Source organism: Leptonychotes weddellii, chromosome 5 (assembly GCF_054177405.1).
Source record: "Leptonychotes weddellii isolate Sample4059 chromosome 5, ASM5417740v2, whole genome shotgun sequence".
Lineage (NCBI taxonomy): Eukaryota > Metazoa > Chordata > Mammalia > Carnivora > Phocidae > Leptonychotes > Leptonychotes weddellii.
This window is the reverse complement of record NC_138373.1, coordinates 13,497,154-13,522,505: the sequence shown is the minus strand read 5'-3', so window position 1 is coordinate 13,522,505 and position 25,352 is coordinate 13,497,154. Positions and strand designations below refer to the sequence as shown.

The 25,352-nt window shown below is 39.3% G+C and overlaps 1 protein-coding gene across 3 annotated transcripts in view; it reads left to right on the top strand.

Annotated features, from left to right (window-relative positions):
• The window catches only part of LOC102743782 (S-adenosyl-L-methionine-dependent tRNA 4-demethylwyosine synthase TYW1), a 193,645-nt gene that overhangs the window by 92,291 nt on the left and 76,002 nt on the right, over nt 1-25,352 (top strand). For all 3 annotated transcript variants that reach the window (XM_081819628.1, XM_081819626.1, XM_081819625.1), the window contains 2 exons: nt 7,278-7,455; nt 25,171-25,306. In XM_081819628.1, coding sequence (XP_081675754.1) covers nt 7,278-7,455; nt 25,171-25,306 — 314 coding nt within the window. The remainder of the gene's footprint in view (nt 1-7,277; nt 7,456-25,170; nt 25,307-25,352) is intronic.

Sequence of the window (25,352 nt, the reverse complement as noted above, 5' to 3'; positions counted from 1 at the left end):
TACACTGACATTCTTCAGGGTGCCAGAACAATTCTTCTTTAAAGTAGTAGCAGTCGTAGAAAACGGGTTTCTATTGGAAGGTGTGGTGGGTGTAGACAGGCTGGCACATGGGCATAAAGGAGCTTTCATTCATTGTATTTTATGTTTTTACAGAGTCTTCAGTGTTTGGATCGTGGTAACTATTTATTAATGCTTTTTAAATTTCATTCCAAGCTTAAATAAGACACTACTTTTTTGAAAATCTGTCTTATTGCTGTAATAATTATAGTAAACCTGGCTGTGATACTGTAGTATTAAAAGAGAAAAAACCCCTAATTATTAAAGGATGAAATACATAATTTGTAAAAATCCAGAGCTCTTCTAGAAAACTGGTAGTAGTCTGCAGCCCTCAACAAGCATGTGAATTGCTTTCTTTTTAAAAATATCGTAATGGGAAAAATTATGAAATTTTAGTATTTCAGAATATTGGTTATGTTTCTGTCTTCTTGGCTGTCAGCAGAAAGTAATCTAAACCATTCAAATGCATGGTTGTTTATTTTATTGTAGAAATTCATCAGGCAATGAGATTTTGTAACTTCACTCAGTCTTTATCAATGGTTATAGTCTAAAGTTTTCTTTTTTTATGAACCTGAATGCCTCCTGCAATCAGTGAAGTCTCTATGTTCTATCTTTTATTCATCCCTAGGGGATCGGGTATAAATAAAACAGGTCCCCTTCCTTTCTGAATGGTGAGCCTCAGAGTAAAGATGGTGAGACTAATACAAGTCATGCTACCTCTTCTGAACCCTGTACTCTCACCTGGGTATAGTCCTGACACGGATCCTACATGTGGACTCTAAAGATGCAGATACATAACTCTAGATTTCATTTCAGCCCCTGGTGGACTCTATTTTCTCTCTTCCCCAAATCTGAACTCTCTTGGTCTGGAGAGGTGGCTTAACTCATGTGATGTAGTTACTCACGGAGGCCCTGCAGGAAGGTTCCCCTTTCTTCCACACCCATGTTAGAGTTTGCCTATTAGAGCACTGAGACTATTACCTTGTGCCCCCTGGTGGCTTGAGGAAAGCAAAACAAAATTAAAAACCAAAGGAATGGGGTATTACTGATTTCCTTAGTTAGAATTTGGGTTACAGTTGCCTGTAGGAAAAAAAATGAATTTGATTAGTTAACATTGAAATAGATTTATTAATACTGTAGTTTAGGTATTTTGCAGATTAATTTGGTGTTGGGGGTTTGAATGGTAACTTAATCTTCATTTTAACAATACTGTATCTGTGGGAATACAAATTTCAGGTTTAAACAGAAATGTTTTAGGAATATTATAGGCAGTTTTCAAAGAAGCAAAGCCATTTCCTTCTTTTGGTTATATTCTGGATATCCTAACTTCATCCTCTCTTTAGAGGTTCAATTTTAACTCATTAGTAATTTCCCTTATTCTGGCTTGGAATCCTTTGTTTTTTAGTGTGCTTTTCTACCCTATGATGAATACCTTTTTTTTCCATGGGTCTGGTTGGGTCATTTTATGATTTTATTTTTGTGGAGGGGGAGACTTGCTGTGGGTATTATTGCTTATTCCCTCTGAGTTTCAAGCTTTAGCTAAGTGGCCACCCTTGAACAGATTTTGAAGATATTCTGATATTTTTAAATGCTTCCCTTTTGTGCTTCTGTTCTCAGTTCCGAGGGCAATTATTGTCTCTTCAGTTATTTCATTGAATCATCAAAATATCTTTCTTCTCATGACCTTTATTAGCTTTCCCTTTATACACATGCAGAATTAACTTTATATTGATTACAAGTGGGTCAGAATTTCAGTGCAGCTCAGCATCTGTTCAAAACGCTGTCTGTCCCCCTCTAAGTACCCCCATGCCAGGGAGAAATAGTTCCAGAGAGTGGGGTGGAGGTTTCCTTAGGTCAGTTTCCCATTGGTTCAGCAGTCAAGTGAGTGAACACTCTTTGTCAGGAATATCCTCAGTGCTGAAGGTGCAAAGATGAAAAAGAGATTATTTGTGCTAGATGTTTTTTATCTATAGTTTAAGTTAGACGTGAGGTAATGCAAAAAAATAAGGGTCTCCGACAGATGGTTTTCACAAAACAAGGTATGCTAAAGTACACATCCAAAGGAAACATGGGGTGGTGAGGAAGAGAGCACCACCTGCTAATTGTTTTCTGAGGGTTATTTATGAGAAACCTCACCGTGGAAGTGACTATATCAAAGAATTGTGTGACGTTTAACCAGGAGGGTTCTTAGGAAGATCTTTGGCTGGGGACTATATTGTTATGAAAAGAAAGAGGAGACTATTTTATGTCTGATTGACCCACACTTTAGAAATAGGCATGAATACCCTATGCTGAGCAATATATTATGTTTATTTTTGTATTACTTGGTTTTATTGCTATGACAGAAGGATAACACTGCTGGCATCTTAAATTTCTGCTTTGGCATCTTTGAGTGAGATAAAGTATGCTTCCTAGTTAATCTGATGACAGTAGTGATTGTCCAGGATTAGGAAGATGTTCAGGATAAGAGAAATGTCAGAAACTTGCTTAAGGAAAAAAAAAATCAGAATAACAAAGCAGAGTTTAGTGAAGGGGGTAAGGTTTAGAGGAACATGAGCATAGAGAGAGAGAGAGAGAAAGATGTGTGTGTGAGAGAGAGAGAGACAGACAGACAGACAGACAGACACTCCCCCTGTGGAAAATATCTCTGTAGATTTCTTACTGAAAGGTAGCGTTTGCTGTTCCCTGGACTGCCTTCCCGCTCTGGGGCGTCTTTCTATTAGAAATTTAGAGGATGTCTTATTTTCTGACCTATTTCCTTGAGGACAGTGAAGTAAGGCAGGAGATTGGGTCCCTAAGGGCCTTGTTTTGGGAAAGATCACTATAATAGCCTCTGGCAGTGAGCACGAAATAGAAACATGCTTTTATGAAGGAGAGAACCACGATTTTACATATTCTGCTCAACACCTTACTTTTGAGAAAATTAGGATAATTTTTAAATCCCAGAGAATCATTACTCTTTCAGGAGATTTACCCATGGGACTTTTTTTGTCTTGGTTTTTGTTTTTGTCATTGTCTAAATGGGCAGGCTGATGTTTTTCCGTTCAGGCTCTCAAAGAGGATGACAGCTGATCCTTTGCTTTTACGTTTTCCTCCTTCCCTGGCTGCTCCTTGGTTGTGTCCTCTGATGACCCCTCTTCCCTTCCCTAGACATGCAAGTGTTCTAGCACTCAGTTCACTTCTCTGTCTACACTCACTGTCCTGGCAATCTTATTCAGACCTGGAATAGAAGTACCATCCATTTGCCAAAATGTTTATTTCCCGCCAGTCCATCTTCCAGAATCCAAACTTGAATGTTGGGCACTCATTCACACGTATATAACAGACATATTGAACTTTACCATTCTAAAATTGAACACAGGTTATTCCTTACTTGCAAAACCTGTTACCCTCAAAGACTTTGTCTGAGTTGATGGCAGCTCTGTGGCTCTTGCCAAAAGCCTGTAGAAGTCATTAATCCAATCCATTAGAAAATCCTATTGATCGATCTCTTCCTGCAGCTTCTGCTGTCACCACCTCAGTGGAAGCCACCATCCTTTCTTGCTTAGATTATACAATAGCCTCTTGCCAGATTAGCCTCTTTGCCCCTTTGTTCTCAGTTTAGAAGCCAATCTGATCCAAACATTTAGGAGGAAATTTAGATTATGCCACCTTTCTCAAAACCTTGCAGTGGCTACCCCTGTCTCTCAGATTCCTTGGACATGTCAGCCTGCTCCCACCTTAGGGCCTTTGCTCTGCTGTCCACTGCCCGGAGTGCTCTTTCCCTCTTTATTCTCTGGGCCTCGTCCCTCGTCTCCTTCAGGTCAGATCTCACCTTTCCAGTGAGCTTCTCCGGACTGCCCTTTCTTTGAGTCAGCTGCCTCTTCTTTGGATCCCTGATCTTCTTTACCCTGCTCTACCTTTCCTGTTCCATATGCTTATCACTTTCTAATATACTAAAGGTATGCATATCCTTTGTGGTAGCCAATAGCCACATGTGGCCCTTTATATTTTAATTAATGAAAATTAAATAAAGTAAAAAATTTGGTTCGTCATCAGTCACGCTGACCACATGTTAAGTGCTCAAGAGTCAATGTGGCTGGTGGCTACTCTATTTGATTGTACAGAGAACATTTGCATCATCTCAGAACGTATTATTGGACTACACTGGTACAGAATTTACAGATTTATTGTGTTTGATGTTTATTCTCTGTCTCTCACAAGAATATAAACTTCATAAAGGCAGAGGTTTTTCTCTAAATAGAGAAATTATTTATAAAATTATTTACTGTAGAAAAGTTACCTAGAACACTAGTTGGCACATAGTAGGTGATCAATAAATACATGTTGAATTGAGTGGAATTACCATTTTATTTGAAATAATTAAAAGTGAATTTCTGTTTCATTCACAAAGTTATTATTAAAATAAAAATATTTGTAACTAACATTTTTGGAATGCTTATGTGCTGGGCCTGGCACTGCCCTAGGTATTTATTTCACTGAATTCTTTAAAAGTTGTGTATGGGGGCGCCTGGGTGGTTCAGTTGGTTGAGTGTCCGGCTCTTGATTTTGGCTCAGTGTCATGAGATCGAGCCCTGTGTTGGGCTCTCCGTTCAGCATGGAGTCTGCTTGAGATTCTCTCCCTCTCCCTCTGCTCCTCTCCTTGCTTGTGCACTCTCCCTCTCTCTAAATAAATAAATAAAATCTTTAATGAAAAAAAAAGGTGTGTGTGTATAAGATTCCCATCTATAGATCAGGGAATGGGCACAGAGAGATTGAGTGGCTTGACCAAGGAGCACAAACCAGCTTAGTGGGACAGCCAGAATTTAGACCTGCTACACGTGACTTTCAGTGCTTAGGGCCTAGCCAATGCTCAGTTATCTACTTCATGAGTTTCAGGTTAATTTTGCAGTTCAGGTTAAATCTGTCCTTCTACTCATCTGCTCATTGGGGGAATTAAAGTTAATGATATTTTATATAAAAAGGAAATGTTATGCTTACTGCTGAGTTGTTTTGGCAACATACAGTGAGTTAAGGATCAGGTTTTTTTAAAAAAGTTGATACTTAAGATCTCAGATTTCAGTAACCTAAGAAATTACTCATTTAAAAATACCGATGTAAAATGTATTTTCAGAACTGCAGTTAGATAGTGATCACAGCAGATATCACCTGCCACATTTAGATTGTTCTGATTTTAGCCTGTATTGTGTTAGTTTGATCTCTTGGTATTTAGTTGCAGTTGCTTATTTCCACATAGACTATGTGTGTGTGTTTGTATTTGCATGTGTATAAAATAAAATCACTTCCTGGAAACTAAGGTACAAATGAGCAGTGAAATCTGACTTTATTTTCTCCAGGTTTGTTGTTGTTATTAAGGTGATACTGACTGGGATTCAGTCATTGTAAGAAACCAGGATAGTGGTGGTAATAAATTTTTAACCAATGTTTCTTGTGTGCCAGGCACTCTGCTAAAGCCTTTTACGTGCATTATCTCATTTAATGCCAACAAAAGTTCTTGGAGGTAGGGGCTTTTTACAGTTCATGAAATTATTGTGTGTCCAAGGTGGCTGATAAGTGACAGAGAGGGAATATGAACATGCTTCCTCCCACTCCCAATCTCCACAAGGAGTCTGTATTCTTCAGAGACTGTATGCTTTGAAAAAAACCTAGAGTTAATTGATAGAAATATCTGAAGTAAAGGAGATATATTTTTATTTCCCTTTTTATACTCTTCCCAAGTCTTCCAAATTTCTGTCTTAGATTGAGGGACTGTCATGAGTGCCTTCTACATTTGAATTGAGAACTGTTCTTCTCAACTCACTCTGTACACTGGAATCAAATGGGGGGTGTTTAAAAAACATGCCTGAGTCCCATCCCCAGAGGTTTTGATTTAATTGATTTGGGATACCACCTGGACGTTGGGATTTTTAAACGTGCTTTGGGTAGTTACAATGTCCGGTGAGGGTTGAGAACCCATGGTGTGTGCCAGTGGTCCCCAAACTTGTTTGCACATTGGAGTCACCTGGGGGGCTTCAGAAACCACTGATGCCTGGGCTTCTCCCCCAGGATTGTGATTTAATTGGTCTGTGCTGGGGTCTGGAGTTTGGAAGTGTTAAGATTTCCCAGGTGATTCCAGTGTGCAAACAGATTTGGGGACTTCTGGTTTATGCAGTGGTTTTGGACCTTGGCTGCACATTAGTATCACTTGAAGAATTTTAAAAACTCCCATTATCCTGGTTTACGCCCACCCCAATTAAATAGAATCTTTGGCAGTGGACCTAGTTTTTGACACTCCAGGTGATTCTGGCATGCAGCCAAAGGGGAGAAGTTCAGGGTTCTTCATTTTCTCTCCTATATACTTTTGGACCAAGTCCATTTAGTTTCACAACTCAGAATACTTGTGGAATGAAGGGAGAAATGATTGGTCTAGAAGAGGCTTTTCCTTATACTGCGCTCAGCTTCCTCCCCCCATAATTTTATTGTGGTAGAATATATACATAACACACTATTGACCAGTGCAGCCATTTTTAAGGTATACGATTCAGTGTCATTAGGTACATTCTTAATATTGTGCAGCTGTCACCACTATCCCTTTTCAGAACTTTGTCATCATCCCTAACAGAAGTTCTGTACCCAAGAAAAAATAACTCCTTGTTTTTCCCTCTTCCCAGCCTCTGGTAACCTTCCACTTTCTGTCTGAATTAGCCTATTCTAGGTACCTCAGATAAATGGAATCATACATTTGTCCCTCTGTGTTGGGCTCTTTTCACTTAGCCTGGATTCATCCATGTTGTTACCTGTCAGCATTGCATTCCTTTTGCAAGGCTGAATAATATTTCATTGCACATTTATACTAAATTTTGTTTATCCACTTATCTGTTGATAAACATTTGAGTTCATTTTCTTAAACCAATGTGAAAGAATACAGAGCTAAGCAAATTATGGAAAGTAATATGTCCTGCATTCCAGATAATTAGCTAACAAAGTTCGTTTTGTCTGCTTATATTCATGTGGTTTAATTAGTATTAAAACCGAAGATGAGACTGCTGATTTTTCTGATTTACTAATTCTAGCACCCCCCGGCCCTTGTTTTATATTATTTGAATGGTATCAAAAATGAATTTGCCTTCTATAACCAAAGAACCATTAAGAAAAATTAAAATTCTTTAATTAAGAAAAATAAAAGTGATATTCTTTCCCCATGCCTTATAGAGCTTGTTCCTTTTCACTGTGTTCTCCAGGAGTACCAGGTGTCAAAGAAGAACGTTTTGAAGAGGGGATGATGGTAAAGCACTGTGCGTTGTCCCTTGTGGGAGAACCCATCATGTACCCAGAAATCAATAGGTTTTTGAAACTACTCCACGAGTGTAAAATCTCCAGTTTCCTGGTCACAAATGCACAATTCCCTGTGGAAATCAGGTGAGACATCCAGCTTATTAAGATACTCTGCTTGGATCTGTGTTTGACTGAAGGCATTAATGTATTCAAAAAGGGGTTATTGATTACAAATTACATACACATGTTGGCTTTTTGGGGCTGAGAGATGGGCCTACTCTTAAAAATTTGTTCTATTAGGGAAGATAACATTAGTAGAAAGAATAGAGGAACAAATCAATTGCTGGGGGAATTCAAAAGAGAATGCAGTTTTTTTTTTCTACAAGGGGAGAAACAGGGTAAAACTTCTCAGAGAAGCCACTGTTTAATTGGAATCTTAAAGGTAGGAAGCTGTAGTTTTTAGTAAGAACCTCCTGAGAAAGGTAGGAAGTTAGGGTATTTGTGATACCATTATGTAAATATAGTTCATCTGGACCACAGAGTGTGTGAAAGAGACTGGCAGCTGGAAACCAAGTTGAAAAGGTAGGGGGTAGATTGTAGAGGACTTCAAGTGCTGTTCTTTGGAAAGATCTTGCTTCCTGCAGAGCCGTCTGCTAGCATGGTGTAAAACGGGAGAGCCAGAAAGCAGGCAACAAGATAGGAGAGTGTTTGTTTAGGTAAGAGTCATAAAGATGAAAGTAAGACAGTGAGAATGAGGAGCCCTAAGACAGACATTATTGAGACGTAATAGATCAGCTTGGCAAACTGCATGGCTCTGAGAGCCCAGCATAGAAGAGGACCAGTTAATGGCTGGAGGGGTTCCAGCCATGTTGATTGCTAGGATTATGGGGCCCTGGAGCAGTAGAGGATCGCATAAGGAATAGGTTTAGCATGTAAGATGTTGAGTTGGTTTGGGTGACTTAGAGGGAAAGCTTTACAGATGGAGATGACCATCTTCTGAGGCCTGGAAATGACCTGTTTTTGCATTATACTTGAACTATTCATATGTTATAACACCAAAAACATTAAATTTTACTTATTTACTTGTGTTTTCCCCATAAGACTGAGTTGCTTGAGACTGGTGACCCCTGCTTATTTATCTTCGTGTCCCTAGTATAGTGTCTATAAGTTCTCAGGAGATGGCTAGTGAAATATTGGGGAAATTCCCACATAGGAATAAAAGACAATGATCTTTTAAAATTCAAAGTTGTTTTGTAAATACTGACCAATAAAGAGTAACATGAAAAAAAGGAGAAAATAATTTTCAAATATAAAAAGACAGTATTAGAGTGACGTCAGAGTCATGGAGGACTGCCTTGTTCCTTTTTTCTCTTGCCTTCCATTTACAACTAATCAGACTCCCATAACCAAACAAAAAAAAAGTACCTCTGTACAGCACACCAGGACACCCAAGAGATGCATTTGTCTGTGCACCCAGAAGTGGGTGGATTGGGCATTGGAGGGGGCCGTGGAGTGAGGGGAGTGGCAGCAGAGGCTGCAGAGACAGGTCTGGTAGGGAGCCAGCACCACCCTTCTGGCAGGGGAGGTGGAGGCTGAAGGTGGTTGCTACAGAGCCAGAGAACCTGTTGCTCTCTCTGAGAGACCAGTGACTGGGGTGGGGAGGAAAAGGGAAGGGAAGAAGGCAGACACAGAACTGAAGGAAAGTATGTTTCCTGCTGTCTGCCCCAGGGAATTTAGGCAAAATAACTGCCCATGGAGCTCTGGGAACCCCCCCACTTGAGGATCCTACTACCTGGTCATGGGGCACACCCAAAGCCCTAGGTGCTAAGCACACCCCTCCTTCCACTCTGCTGCCACCTCCCCCCCCCGCTTTTTAAAATTTTTTTAGTTTTTTAATTTTTTATTTTTTTGAAAGATTTTATTTGAGAGAGAGAATGAGAGAGAGAGAGAGCACATGAAAGGGGGGAGGGTCAGAGGGAGAAGCAGACTCCCCGCTGAGCAGGGAGCCCGATGGGAGACTCGATCCCAGGACTCCAGGATCACGACCTGAGCCGAAGGCAGTCGCTTAACCAACTGAGCCACCCAGGCACCCCCCCGCCCCCCGCTTTTTTTTTTTAAATGCACAGCTCTCCCAGCCTTAGTGGGGAGTCAGCTCTGGTAAGAGAAACCAAAAACTTGTGCTGCAGCGCCACCTTCTGGAAGATAAAAGGAAGGCTTCCAATTACCAACCTGTTAAAACTATTAGAATCAAAGTAAACAAGGCTTTTACCTAAATAAGAAAGGTGTTTGCTGCTTTGGATGCAGCGGCAGAGGCACTTTTCATGAAACACTATGAAAAATCATGGTTACATGGTATCACAAAAGGAAAATGACAATTTTCTAGTAACCAAACCCAAAACACAGACTGTTGCAATCTGATACATAATTAAAAACTAGCTATTATGATGAAATTCAACAAGCTACAAGAAAACTTAGAAAGGCAATACAGTGATCTCAGGAATAAAATTAATGAATAGAAGGAATACTTTACCAAAGACATTGAAATTCTAAAGAAGAACCAAACAGAACTCTGGAGCTGAAAAACTCAATAAATGAAGTGAAGAATGCATTTAGAAAGCATTAGAAACAGAGCAGATCAGATGGAAGAGAGAATTCACGAGCTGGAAGATAGGAATCTAGAAATGACTCAGGTGGAAGAGGAGAGAGAACTAAGATTTTAAGAAAATAAAGAAACCCTGTGAGTTTCTCCATTAGGGGAGTCCACATTAGATGAATGGGTATATACCGGAGGGATAAGAGAGAGAGAAGGGAGCAGAGAGCATATTTAAAGAAATAATAACTGAGAACTTCCCAAACCTGAGGAAAGAACTGGACATACAAGTCCACAAAGCTAATAAAACACTTATCTCAATGTGAAAAGACCTTCTTTAAGACACATTATATTAAAACTGCAAAAGTCAATGGTAAAGAATTTTAAAGGCAGCTGGGGGAAAAAGACAATAACTTACAAAGGAACCTGCATTAGGCTATCAGCAGATTTCTCAGCAGAAACTCTACAACCTTGGGAAGAGTGGTGGGATGATTTTTTCAAAATATTGAAAGATAAAAACTGCCTCCCAAGAATATCTGGCAAAGTTATCCTTCAGATATGAAGGAAAGATAAAGGCTTTCCCAGACAAACCAAAACTGAGGGGGGTTCACTACCACTAGACCTGCCTTACAAGATATGTTGCAAGGAGCTCTTCAAGCCGAAATGGGAAGATGAAAGTACACAAAACTCTGATTAAGGTGGTAAATGGACAATTAGAAGACTGTAACCCTTTTTTAGAGTAGTATATTAAACTCTTAATTATAGTATAAAGGTTAAAGGAAAAGCATTAAGAAGTTGTGGCTACTACAACTTGGTAACAAAATAACAGTATGAAAAGGTAATTTGTGACATCAAAAATATCGAAGAATAACAATTATCATATGGTTTCATTCACATGTGGAATATAAGGAATAGCACAGAGGGCCATAGGGGATGGGAGGGAAAACTGAATGGGAAGAAATCAGAGTGGGCGACAAACCATGAGAGACTCTGGAATCCGGGAACCAAACTGAGGGTTACAGAAGGGAGGGGGTGGGGGGATGGGATAGCCTGGGGATGGGCATTAAGGAGGGCACATGCTGTGATGAGCACTGGCTGTTATACGCAACTAATGAACACTACATGAAAAACTAGTGATGTACTGTATGTTGGCTAATTGAACATAATAAAAATTAAAAAATATTGAAGAATTAAAAGGATGGAATTTTTATAGGCAAATCTTGATTTGCTATCAGCAGAAAAAATGACTATTTTATCTAGGAGCTGTTTTTGTAATCCTCATGGTAATCACTAAGCAAAAATGTAGAGCATAGACATGAAACATAAAGAAGAGGGGAGACTGAGCAAATCACCATGGAAAACCACCAACTTACAAAGGTAGAAACAGAAGGAAAAAGAAACAATGGGAAAGCAAAAGATAAAATGGCAGTAGTAAATCATTACATATCAGTAATCACCCAAAATGTAAATGGATAGAACCCACCAGTCACAGGGCACAGAGTGGCTGAATGGATTAAAACAAAAAAACCCACAAGACTCAACTATATGCTGCCTATAGAAGACTTTTTTCAGCTCTAAAGACACCTACAGGCACATAGTGAAAGGATGGAAGATGACAGTCCAAACAGATGGAAATCAAAAGGAGGTAGATGGGGCAGTACCTATATCAGACAAAATAGACTCCAAGCCAAAAAGGATAACAAGAGACAAAGAAGGTCATTATATAATGATAAGTGAATCCGTACATCAAGAAGATAGAACACTTGTAAATATATACAGTTCCAGTACCCAAGCACTGAAATATATTAAGCAAATACTAAGAGAGCTTGAGCTATAAATCAATAATACAATAATAGTAAAGGACCCAAATACCCCACTATCAGCAATGGATGGATCAGGAAATCATTCAGACAGGAAATCAATAAGTAAACATTAGAATTGAACCACACTTTAGAACAAATGGACTTAACAGACATATATAGAACATTCCAAAATAAATAATTTAGCAACAAAAAACAATCTGATTGGAAAATGGGCAGAAGAACTAAATAGGCATTTTTGCAAAGAAGATATCAAAATGGCCAACAGGTGCATGAAAAGATGCTCAACATCACTCATCATCAGGGAGATGCAAATCCAAACCACAGTGAGATACCACCTCATACCTGTTAAAACGGCTGTTACTGAGAAGACGAGACAACACGTGCTGGCGAGGATGTGGTGAAAAGGGAACCTTTATACTTTGTTGGTGGGAATGTAAGTTGATGCAACCACCATGGAAAAGAATATAGAGGAATATGGAGGTTTCTCAAAAAATTAAAAATACACCTACCATATGACCCAGCAACTCCACTTCTGGATATATACCCAAAGAAAATGAAAACAGGATTTTGATGAGTTATATGTACTTCATGTTTATTGCAGCATTATTCACAATAACCAAGATATGGAGACAACCCAAATGCCCATCAACAGATGAAGAGATAAAAGAAGTGTGGTACATATACACAATGAAATATTATTCACTGATGAGAAAGGAGGATATCCTGCCATTTGCAACAACTTGGATGGACCATATTATGGTATGCAAGTCAGAGGAAGACAAGTACCAAATGATATCACTTGTATGTGGAATCTCAAAAAGTTAATTTGTTAAAAAAAAGTAAAAGTAAAATGGTTACCAGGGAATGACGGAGGGTGGAGTTTAAGGGTACAAACTTGTTACAAGTAGTAAATAACCTGTTAGAGACCTAATGCACAGTATAATGAGTATAGATAATAGTATTGTACTAAATTATGTAGTGGATAAATGTTACATTGACAGTCATATCACAGTATATAAATGTAACATGCTGTACACCTTAAACTTACACAGTGTCACATGTCCAATTTATTCAATAAAAAAGACACTACTGTTTGTAAAAAGAATGATCATACACATCCAGGCACACACAAAGTCAGTTTAAAATTTAGCATCATAGGAAATCAGAGAATTGGTTAAAATTGGCTACTGGGCAATAATAAAACCAGTGACATTGTCACAAGGATAGCTAAAATACTACTTTTTGAAGTTGTATATAAAAAGATAAAGTTAAAAGGGAAACGTTTTTAAAATGCCAGTGTATAAATTTTGTATGGGTTACCATTCCTTTTTAAACACTTTTGTTAGGTTTAAAACCCCTGGGTTTTCAGATGGCTCATGAGGGAGAAGTTGCGATAGAGAGGTGTTGGGATTTATATACATACAACATATACAAAAAGGGAGTCTATCCCAAATTTGAGGCGTATATGTGTAAAAAGAATGAAATCTGCCAGAAGTGGGATGTAGGTAATTCTCTGTGAAATGATGATGATCATTGTTTGCTCCTGCGAATGCTCACGGACTGAAGAAAATTACAGAGGGGTAAATAAGCTGTGTCCAGCAAAATGCCTGGCACATAGTGAACATTCAGGAATTGTTCTTGGGTCTGTCTTCCCCACTCTGTCTGGTGAACCTCCTCTTGTCAGTGGGGGGATCATGATACAACACAATGTCCATGCTGGTCTTGACTGCCATCAGTGAAAAATGGGATACAAAGGCATTGATTAAACCAGTCTTTTAGTATTGACACTGGTAAATTGGAAGGGAGGCAAAGAGGAAGAAGTGAAGTGGCAAGGGCCTGGGAATAGGAAATGAGCAGATTTCTCTGATGTTGAACACAAGAGTTTAAAAAAATGGAAGGATACACCCTGTGAGGAGTACTCAAGAAAGAAAGAGTGCTCAGAAAAGGGAAGTTCCTTTTTTCGCTTTTTAAATCATTCTTTAAGCTCCTGTATCAAGGGTGCCATGGTTCAGGGGAGTGCATCCCTTCTTTAGTTATGTTTAACTGGGCAAAGGAGAGAATATGTGGGAAGTAGCCATTTTAGGTTTGGACCTCAAAGAGTTGGCATATCTTGGTTATTTATTGAAATAACCCAAAAGCTGAGATCAACGGTTATTGCTAAGATCAACATACTATTGCTAGGATCTGAGAAGAATTTCTGATAATTGATACCCTAAGAGAAGTGGATTGAAGAACATAATGTTTAGGTGTACCTTTCTTTAATGCAGAGGGGTCCTACTGGTGTGGCAATAATATATAAGCCCAGTTGTTAGGAGTCCTAAATATAAGGTAACTTTCCTACCCCAACATTTCCCCAAAGAATGATGTGAATAGTTCATAAAAAAGTTAAAAGAAGAGCACTGAGATTTGACATAGCAGATACTAAGATGTGTTATAAAACTATGAGTTTCAAATACTCTGGACTGTACAGTGGTGAAACAAAATCGTCCTGAGGTGCCCCTACTTTTAAGCTAATATTTTCCTGACCTGAGACCTCTTTGAGTTGAGCTAAGTGCTCTCTCACTTTAACCCATTGGCCCAAGAGAAAATGGAAAGAGAAATACTTCTCTGAGTACAGATCATACTGTTTTATTTCCATGAATTCGGAGGAATCCAGGTACCAATTGTCTCTGGTGTCTTAGTTTCTTTCAGAAAAACAAGGCAATAGATTTATGAATATAGCACAGAGACCATGAATTTTGGGAGTTACCCCTAATGTTTATATTGCTAATTCTGTACAGCAGGTCAGCTCATTCAGTTGAGCTATCAAGTGAACATCTTGCAACCATTTTTCATTGAGCATGCTCTGGAAGTAATAATGCACTCTGGGTAGTTGGTGGTTTACTAAGTTTTTTTTTTTTAATTAAAAATTTTTTTCCCTAAATTACTGTAGTACTGCCCATACTTTGATACGTTCTAAGGAGATTCTTGACTTTGCCAGTTGGCCTTCCCTTGACCCACACGCAAGTGTATATTCAGACTACTTGCCTTTTCATGATACTTAACTTTTCCTTAAGAGAATTTCAGTCTCCCCTCTAGCTGCAAAGTATGTGGCTTTTTGCTGACAGTTCTCCCACCAAGGGGAGTTTTTACAGTGAGTGGTCCTCAAGGATTATGGAGGATAGATGCTAACACCTTGGGCAAATGAGAAAGCTAATAAAAGCTACCAGAATATGTAAGACACTTAGTATTAATAATAGGACTGGTAGTGATTGGACCGTAAAAGCCTTTTCTCTTGAGGAAAGGCCCTCTTAATTCCATAAAAACAAGTGGTTTTATAGTCATATTTTTGGCAGGCATATATCTCTGCGATGTTGTAGCATCTTATCAGTTATCTTTTCTTGTAATCACTCATCTTAAAACCGAGTCACTCAAACTAACAACCATTTATTTAGCTCATAATTCTGGGTCAGCGGGGAGACCTTTTGATCTTGCCTGGCTTTGCTGGTCTCAGTGTTGTTCATGTGTCAGCTGGCAGATCTGCTGGGCTGGCTGGTTTATCTGGCCATGGCTGGGACAACTGGGACCTCTATTCATGTAGCGTCTTATTTTCCAGTAAGCTAGTCTGAACTTTATCCCAGCGGCAGGATTTCATAGAGCAGCACGAGAGGGTGAGCTTCAATGCATAAGCATCATTTGAGCATCTGCTTGTGTCATACTTGCTCACTCCCATTGGCCAAAGCAAGTCCCAGCTAAGAGGGCACCGCCAGCTGCAGGGCAAGGGGACATGGATATAGGCAGGGGAGGAATTAATGGCCATGTTTGATAGTTCACTATATAGCACAAGAGGCAAGAGGCTGTAGTGGTCCAGGAGGATAACCTCGAACCACTGGGACTCCTTATTTTTTAGGAACTCAGTTGAAAAAAAAAAAAGATAATTTTATGGGATGGCTGGAGGGTCGTTAGACCAAAGGTTTCAAATTGGTAGTTGATCACAAGTAGGTTTTTATTTGCCCACACCATGTTTAAAAGCTTGTTTGTTTTTTGAGCCAACAGTTAACATCCAGAGATTTTGCATAGAATCTGAATTTCTGACTTTTGGAAAAGACAACCTGGCAAAACTTGTTAAAAGCCAAGTATAAAGTGCTGTTTTTACAATACCAGAACACTTCACTCTTACTTGGTTTTCTTATTCATTGTACTCTGACACCAGATGTGTGGGTTTTTCCACACCAAGCAATTCTCCAGTTCTCTTCGGACACCAGCTGGGTGTCCTACAATTCAGTTCAGTTATGACGCTATCTGGAGTTAGTGCAGACTGTTAGCTTCGGGGCCCAGTCTCACAAGACTGCCCCCACTTCAGATACCAGGCACAGTCCCAGATTGCACCTGTATTTCTGACCCACCAGCTATAGATTGGGACTTCCCGTGACTCCCTCCTCCAGTTCAGTAATGTGCTAGAACAGCTCGCAGAAATCAGGGAAAACCATTTACTTATAAAGGATACAACTCAGGAATAGCCAAATGGAAGAGATGCATGGGACACAGTATGGGGGAGGGGCGCTATACTTCCATCCCGTTTCCAGGCACACTACACCCCGCCCCCCCCCCACCCCGGCCCGTACCTCAGTGTGTTCACCAGCCTGGAAGCTTTCAGAACCCCATAACGTAGAGGGCTTTTGGAGGTTCCATTACATGAGGCAGGATTGATTTAATCTTTGTCAGTTGGTGATTAGCTCAACCTCCAGTCTGTCTCCCTCCCTAGAGGTTGGGGGGTGGTTCTGAAAGTTCCAACTCTCTGATCACATGGTTGGTTCTTCTGGCAACCAGCCCCTATCTGAAGCTGTCTAGGGGCCCATCGGGAGTCACCTCATTAATAAAGTAAATATTTTTGGTTGAAGGGGGCTATTATGAATCACAAAAGATGCTTCTCTCACCTCTGTCACTCAGGAAATGCCAAGGGTTTTAGGAACTCTATGCCAGGAACTAGGCATAAGTAAATATATCTTACTATACAATATCACACCAAGTAATGGTTATCTTTTCGGTGAAGCCTGTGGTTTTCAGCTTGCCAGACCGTTCCCCATTTTGTTGTCTCCTCCACCATAAGGCTGAGTGTCACCTGCCACTTGTCAGAGGAGTTGCACTGTTCATTCTCTTATAGCAGAGAAGTTTCTGTCACCATTTCTAACAAATACGAAACCATGAAAGGTACCACATGGTCAAGGAAAATGGAAGCATATCGCTTTGAGTAAGGAAAGAATATTCTTGCGTGTTTCATATGCAGTCTGTGTTTTGGTGTCTAAAGAACTTTCTCCTTTAAAAGTGGCTTGCTTGACTCACACTCTATCCTTGGCCCCTAATCCTTGTTCTAATTCTGTACGGTCTGTGTTTGCATTCAGCCCTGCCATCAGAGAGGTCCATCACACCATTGTTCTACTAGCGCATGCCATGTTATTCCTTCTTATAAATTGTTCTGGGCTGTGAGGCCAGTGCCCTACAGGAGACACCTTGTTAAAAGCAGACCCCTGAAAGTCGTCATGTTGTAAGGTCATGAAGTTGTTGAGAGTGATGTTCTACAACACTGAGTAGTTTCTTCTCTCTGAGGACTCGCAGAGAACCAACTGGTTTCTTCTTCTTTGTGGACATTTGAAACCTATGACTGTGTCCCCCTTTTTATGAGTGTTTTAGAGTTTAGAGGCTCTTCGTAGACTTTGCGTAGCTCTTTGTAGGCTGACATATACTCTTAGCTTCATCTTGAGTCCCCCTTTTATCATTATTTTCTTATCTGTTTGTTTTATGTTATTTTTAAGTTTACATTTAAAATCTAATTTTTTCTTTTTTGGTAAATATTATTGATGTACAGCTTTCTGTGTGCTAGCAGCTGGTCATAAGAAGACAGAACTATGTTCCATATTTAACTGTGACACATTAGCACTTAACTTCCCAGACCTCCCCACCTCCACCACGTTTGTCCCTTTATTTTGAGCACCTTCTTCTGAAGCTATATGTGAACTTCATTCTCTTTGTTTTGCTTCTTCCATCAGTATTTCTGTTACTTTGTTTGCTGTGTGTTTCGTTTTCTTTAGTTTTTGCTAAGACATTTGCCATATGTATTAGAGAACCTCTATAAATTGGATAGCTCTTCATATATTAGATGCTTAGTGAATGTTTGAAGAAATGCATGAGTTTTAATAAAAATAGTTTTCTTGTATTTTTTTAGCTCAAAGTGGTTAGAAAACAGCTTCCAATGAAATGAAGATTATAAATATCACCTGATCCTTTGAATAGAAGCTTTTTTCCCCCTCCCAGCCTGTTTTGTTTGTAGTAAACATGTTAAGTTTAAAATATAGTCTTCTCTTACGTCTATGAATTGATAGAATGCTTTTCAGAAATATGCAAGTCTAGGGGTGCCTGGGTGGCATCTGCCTTCGGCTCGGGTCATGATCCCAGGGTCCTGGGATCGAGCCCCGCGTTGGGCTCCCTGCTCAGTGGGGAGCCTGCTTCTCCCTCTCCCTCTGCCCCTTCTCCCTGCTCATGTTCTCTCTTTCTAGAAAATAAATAAATAAATAAATAAATAAAATCTTTGAAAAAAAAGAAATATGCAGGTCTAGATAGACTAAAAGAAGAGAGAGGAAATACAGTCAGGTATTAAGAGCTGGGCTCTGGTCTAGAAGAGATCTGGTTTGAATCTTAACTGAATCTCTTGCTATCTTAGTGACACGGGGAAGATAACTTCTCAGGGCCTAGTTTCCTAACCCGTGAACTGATTTTATAATCATGACTGTCTTATAATGGCATTGTGAGTATATGAGATAATACATGAAAACACTTAGAATTTTCACTTTTGGAAAGGTAGGCTAAAAATTTGGTCAAAGTATACTTTAAGACAAGCACCATTACTTGAGGTAAGATAGACATTTCTTAATAAAATTTTAAACCCACTGGAAACATAAAACAATATAACAATTTAAAACTTGTAAACACAGTAACATAATCTCAACATTGAAAGAACTATGAGGAGAAATAGTAGGTTTTTAAATATACTTCTCTCAAACTGTTAAGCAAATTAAAATCAATAGCAGTAGTGAAGATTTGAACAACTAAATCAACAAATTTAGCCTATATTACAGAAATAGAGCATCCAGAAACTTTGGAATATAATTTTCTTCAAGAGCATGAACTTGCTTGCAGACTAATTACCTAATGGCCATTAAGCAAGTTTCAACAAAGTATTGAAATCATATAGAGCATGATATCTGAACATGCTGGAATTAAACTATAAATCAACACAAAAAGATTAATAGAATATTCCAGTATGTTTGTAATTAAAGCAGTGTACTTCTAATTCACTTATGGGTTCAAGAAGAAATCATAATGGATGTCGAAAATATTGTGATGGATAATGATGGGAATAAAAGCAAAACTTATGTGATAGATGTCAGCAGGAATAACAGAGTACATACAGACTTTCAAAACCTGGTCCTCTATAAAAACAATGAGAACAGTAGCAAAAATTGTCAGAATCAACTTTTTCTTAACCAAAGGTACACAACACTCTGAGGAGCATTTATTCTAGAAAAATGGTTGAATCCCAATAGGAACAGTAAGCTTTGTGATATGTTAATATGTGCTGTTTCATGTCCTAAGCTTCATGGTGTCTTAATATGTGCTATTCCATCCCAACTCCCCCAGCTCTGCAGTAGCCTTAGACCTCATAGCTTATAGTCATAGTAAAAACCAGCAACCTGGCAGCGGGGAGGGGGCAAAACAGAGTGGGAACTCCTTCAGAGTCCCATTTCCAGAGAACTGTCATTATGTGGGTTATGTGGCAGTTCCCTGGAACCCCTTACGCACAGGGGTGGTCTTTATTTGAAGTGACTCACATTCTGTCCAGGGAAAAAGCTGTTCTCTGGGGTGTTTCTCGGTATCGGCAGTTATTGGCAATCGTTTAACTTCACAGCTTCCTGAGGCAGCAGTAATGGTTGGGGCAAACAAGAAGCTGACTAAAGAAATTAAAAGGAAAAGCTGGGAATGAGATGTTCATAGGGAACTTTGAAAAGTTCCAGTGTATTCTTGGGAAGCTAGAAGCTAGCCCGTGGGCAGGGTGGGCATGCCAGAGAAGACTTGACAAGGCTTTATGCTCTCACTCCTGCCTGATGTTGATGTCTTGAGCAAGCAGACAGTGAAAACTGAGGCAGAGTTGTCAACTGTCTGCCTAGGCATTGAAGGCATGCCCCAACATACACAGAACCCTCAGCAAAGGCTGGGAGCCTTACTGGTTGAAGGCATTTAAGAATATTTCTGGCCAATCATTAGCATACTACTAAGCTAACCAAACAGGCTGAACACAAGAAAGAATACAGAATTTGCCAAAGGACTTCAGTAACAACAAAAACAGCAACAAACAAATAAAACAGCAACACTGGGTTGGGAGGTATCTGATATGCAGAGTTGCACATAATATTATTTAAAATGAAATAGACAAAGAAGTGAGAATATGGCCCATACACAGGGAAGAAAACAGCTAATGGAAACTTTTTTTTTTTTTAAGATTCCACATTTAAGTGAGTTCATGCAGTATTTGTCTTTCTGTGTTTGGCTTATCTCACTTAGCATAATGTCCTCCAGGTTCATCAGTCATGTTGCAAATGACAGAATTTCCTTTTTTCTCATGGCTGAATAATATGGCATTTTCTTTATCCATTCATCTGTTGATAGACACGTTTTCATGTCTTGGCTATTGTAAATAATGCTGCATTAAACGTGGGGATGCAGACATCTTTTCAAAATACTGATTTCATTTCCTTTGGATAAATACCCAGAAGTGGGATTGCTGCATCATATGGTAGTTCTATTTTTAATTTTTTGAGGAGCCTCCATAGTGACTGTACCAATTTACATTCCCACCAGCAGTGCACAAGGGTTCCCTTTTCTCTGTACATCCTCTCCAGCACTTGTTATCTCTTGTCTTCTTGATAATAGCCATTCTAACAGAGGTGAAGTTTTATGATATTTTGATTTACATTTCCTTGCCGATGAGTGATGTTGAGCTCCTTTTCAAGTACCTGTTGGCCATTTGCATGTCTTCTTTGGAAAAATGTCTATTCTAGTCCATTGCCCATTTTTAAAAATCAGATTAGGTTGTTTTGCTCTTCAGTTGTAGGAGTTCCTTATGTATTTTAGATATTAAACCTGAATCATATATGATTTGCAAATATTTTCTTCCATTCTGTAGGTTGCCTTTTTGATTTTGTTGATCATTTCTTCTGTTTTACAGAAGCTTTTTAATTTGATGTAGTTCCACTTGTTTATTTTTGTTTTTGTTGCTTGCACTTTTGGTGTCATATCCAAAAAACTGTTGCCAAGACCTATGCGAAGGACCTTTTCCCTATGTTTTCTTCTAGGAGTTTTATAGTTTTGGGTCTTACATTTAAGTCTTTAATCCATTTTGACTTAATTTTTGTGAGTGATATAATATAGGGGTCCAATTTCATTTTTTGTATGTGAATATCCAGTTTTCCCAGCACCATTTAGTGAAGAGACTGTCCTTTCCATATTGGGTAATCTTGGCTCCCTTGTCAAATATTAGTTGACCATATATACATAGCTATATTTCTGGATTCCTATTCTGTTTTCATTTGTCTGTTTGTTTTAGCGTTGTTAATGTTTTTTTGTTGTTGTTTTTTTTAAGATTTTATTTATTTCTTTGACAGAGAGAGACACAGCGAGAGAGGGAACACAAGCAGGGGGAGTGGGAGAGGGAGAAGCAGGCTTCCCGCCAAGCGGGGAGCCCGATGCGGGGCTCGATCGCAGGACCCTGGGATCATGACCTGAGCTGAAGGCAGACGCTTAATGACTGAGCCACCCAGGCGCCCCTAGTGTTGTTAATGTTTTAATGTTGTTTTAATATTAGTGTTAATACCATACTGTTTTTATTACTATATCTTTGTATTATAGTTTGAAATCAGGAAGTATGATGCTTCCCACTTTGTTCTTTTTTTCCTCAGGATTGCTTTGGCTATTTGGTTCTGTAGAAGTTTAGGATTGTTTTTTCTATTTCTGTAAAAAGTGCATTGGAATTTTGGTAGGGATTGCATTGAATCTAAAGATTGCTTTGGGTATTACAGACATTTTCATTTTCACCGTATTAATTCTTCTGATCCATGAACATGGGATGTCTTCCCATTTATTTGTATCTTCAACTTCTTTGATCAATGTTGAGAAGTTCTTGAAACTAATATAACAATATACTTTCTAAGGCTCCATTCCTAGAAAGTGATTCAGTCTTGAGAGAGGCCCAAGAACCTGAGTTTGCAAGTGCTTCTGATGCAGGTAGTCCTGACCACACTTGGAGAAATACTGCTGTGAGGCTTGAAATACTGCTCTTGGCTTTCTTTGACAAAGGACTAGCCAGCACTGTTTGTGAACTGACCATTCTGATGGAGGCATTGTGGTGCAGGGCTGGGGGAACAGGCTCTGGAGTAACATCGTGGCTTGAATGTCATTATTGACACTTGTGGATTGTTGAACAAGCTACTTAACCTTTTGAATCTCAGTTTCATCATGTCTAAAATTGGCAGAAGTGGTTAACTACCTTGTTGTTTTGCTCTGAAGATTTCATGAACTGAAAGAGAAGGCTGAAGCACAGAGCACAGAGCACCCAGCACGTGATGAATACTCAGTCAGTCTTTCCCCTTCATCCTCCTCTTTTCCTCCTAAATTATTTGGCCAGACCTAACAGCCCCAGATTCTGGTTTTAATGGTATTGATGTTTGGACTACTTCGGTTATTTTGTTGTTGTTGTTCGATAGGAGCATCAAACTTACTCTCTAAGCCATTTGATTTCTTGCAAATACAAATCTCTCTTCCTTTTTTCCTTGCTTTAGAGATTGGTAGGCCTCATTCTACCTTCCAAGCCAATGGCCTGCTTGGAAGAAAGGCAGAAAGGAAGAGGGATTTTTACGTTCAGTTGTCAGTGCATTTGTATATATGATTGTTCCTAACTCAGAGATTTAAAATGAGCAGGAGGAAGGATCATCCCAATAATCTTATCAAGATTCATTGGGCATTTTCACTGGGGATTAGCTTTAGGATTGCATTTCCCTTTTATCTTATTGTCCTTTTTAATTGTTCTCAGCAGCAATGTGAGATTCTCAGACACAAATTATTATCATTATTTTAAGTTTATAACATTCTCTTGCTTTTTGGGAACTAAAATGATGCTATCTCTATATACAATGGTGACAGATAAATGACCATGCTGAGAACCTCATTGCTTGTCCTGGGGAATAGAGGCCAATATTAGGCAGACATAAGATCCTTGAGGCTCAGAAGATTTCTCCAAGGTACTTTTAATGTTTTGAGTCCCTTAGGAATAAGCTCTGTAATTTCTAGGGACTTTTCCTCCTCTTCATGCTTCCTCTGCTCTTTGGTAAGAGATGTATAAACTTCCTTGATCATAGCATCTCAGACATTTAGTACCGACTAAAATTTCTTATTGGTACTCTTAGTGTCCAGGGCTTCCTTTTTTGCAGATGACGGAGGTTTGTAAAATAACTATGGCCTTTGGAATTTACTGTTCATAATCTTAAGTAGTTATGAAGGCATAGTGAAAAGGTCAAGCCAGTTCCCATTTTGCATTAGGCAGCTTTATGACGAAGTCCTGTAACTATCAGATAATGATAGCCAGCAGTATCCATTAAAACAGTCTCTTCTGTTTTTATTTTTTGTAAAACATAAAGTCCAGTTAAGGTAGCATAGCTTGTCTGTTATTAAAGAGGCTCCCAGAAAAAGGGATGATGAGACAGAATGCTGCCATTAACAGTGTGCTCCTGTTTTTCATTTTCAGTAATTCATGTCCCTTTGCTCAGTAGTGACACAGGATTGAACTTTTAAGGATTCCCTTTGTATGCCAGCGTTGGAGAGGGATTAAAGCAATGAGTCTGCCAGTATTTTAATCACTTCTTAACTTTGGTCAGAGCTTCTCCACTTTTAATAACTTTGGGTTTAGATCCTTCTGATTTTTCCATATGTCACTAAGCCAGATCATTATAAGCATTTGTTTGGCCTGCATGTCCTTAAAAGTTAGGTTAGCTCAAGTCAACAATATCAAGTAAAAAGTAGCTTTAAGTACCTGCCTATATGTCTGGATAAAAAAAATACGGTTCTTCCCCTTCAAGGTCTTACATTCAAAGATTGATAAGGCTGATATTGATAGATGCAAAAACATAAAGCACTTTTATGGTGTATTTTATGGCATGTGAATTATATTTCAGTTTTTAAAAGTGCATAGACTTTGAAGCAAAAAAATGCATAAATAAATCCTAGGGGTAAATAAAATTCTGGAATAGTTATAGAAAGTTAATAGTGGGAGAATTTGGTCAAAGCATTATTAAAGGGAAATTTCTTTCTAGTTGCAAATTTATTGAAGAAGATGAATTATGAGACCCATTTGTTTTGTTTTGTTTTTAATTTTATTTATTTGAGAGAGAGAGCATGAGCGGGGGAGGGCCAGAGGGAGAAGCAGACTCCTTACTGAGTGGGGAGTCCAATGTGGGGCTTGATCCCGGGACTCTGGGATCATGACCTGAGCCGAAGGCAGACGCCTAACTGACTGAGCCACCCAGGCGCCCCTATGAGGCCCATTTGAAGGGAGAACAGGGAGGTTTTGGAAAGAATACAGTCTGGACTTAAAGTATAACTGGCAAGTGGTAGAGTAGATAAGAATGAATGACTTTCATGACTTTGCCTTGTTTCGTCAACAAGGCAAAGAAAAATAATCTGCAACATACATTTTTCTTGGGGGTTGTGCTCCTTTATAAAGGCTTGGTTGCTGTTTTAGCTCCACATTGCTTAAAGCTCCCTGACCAGGTCATTGTTCGCCCCCGCAAGGCTGGACTTTAAACCCACTCTGGCTCTCCAAGGCATAGGTGAAGCACTGGTGTGGCTTTGTGCCTTTCAGAGAAGGTTTGCGCTTTTTGGGTTGTTTCTTGTTCCTTAGAAAACTTTCCTCGGTGAATTGAGGACGGGAGGTGGCCTGTCAGCACAGACCCCACGTGGTCGCAGCATTTCAGCTGTATGAAGCTTGAATGGCAGAGTTCATGGGGAAACTCAAGTCTGAGACCCCTTCTAATTGCCCTGGGCTGATGGTGCCTGACCTGAAGCTAGATCTCATTTTGTTTGTTTTCACTAAAAGCCAGTGTTTGAAGAGGGACCAATTTTAAGTAATTGAATGCTTTCAGTTTATTAAGAACGGTGCCCAGTCACTGTTAGAAATAATCGACTGACAGCCCATTCTGTCCCATTATGAAAATCAGTACTTCAGTCCTTTGGGAGAGGTAGAAGCCTGTAGACCCTGTGAAATATTTAATTACCACATCTATTATAGACTGTAAGTTTTACATCGCGAAACACCTGACACAGGCATAATTTCCCCCCTATTTTTTGTTTTTTTAAATTGCAAAGGAACCTCAAACCGGTTACGCAGCTATATGTCAGTGTGGATGCCAGCACCAAAGATAGCCTGAAGCAAATCGACCGCCCACTCTTCAAGGATTTCTGGCAGAGATTCCTCGACAGCTTAAAAGCCTTGGCAGCAAAGGTAAGAATTATGACATCTTTAAAAGAGAGAGAGAGAGAGAGAGAGA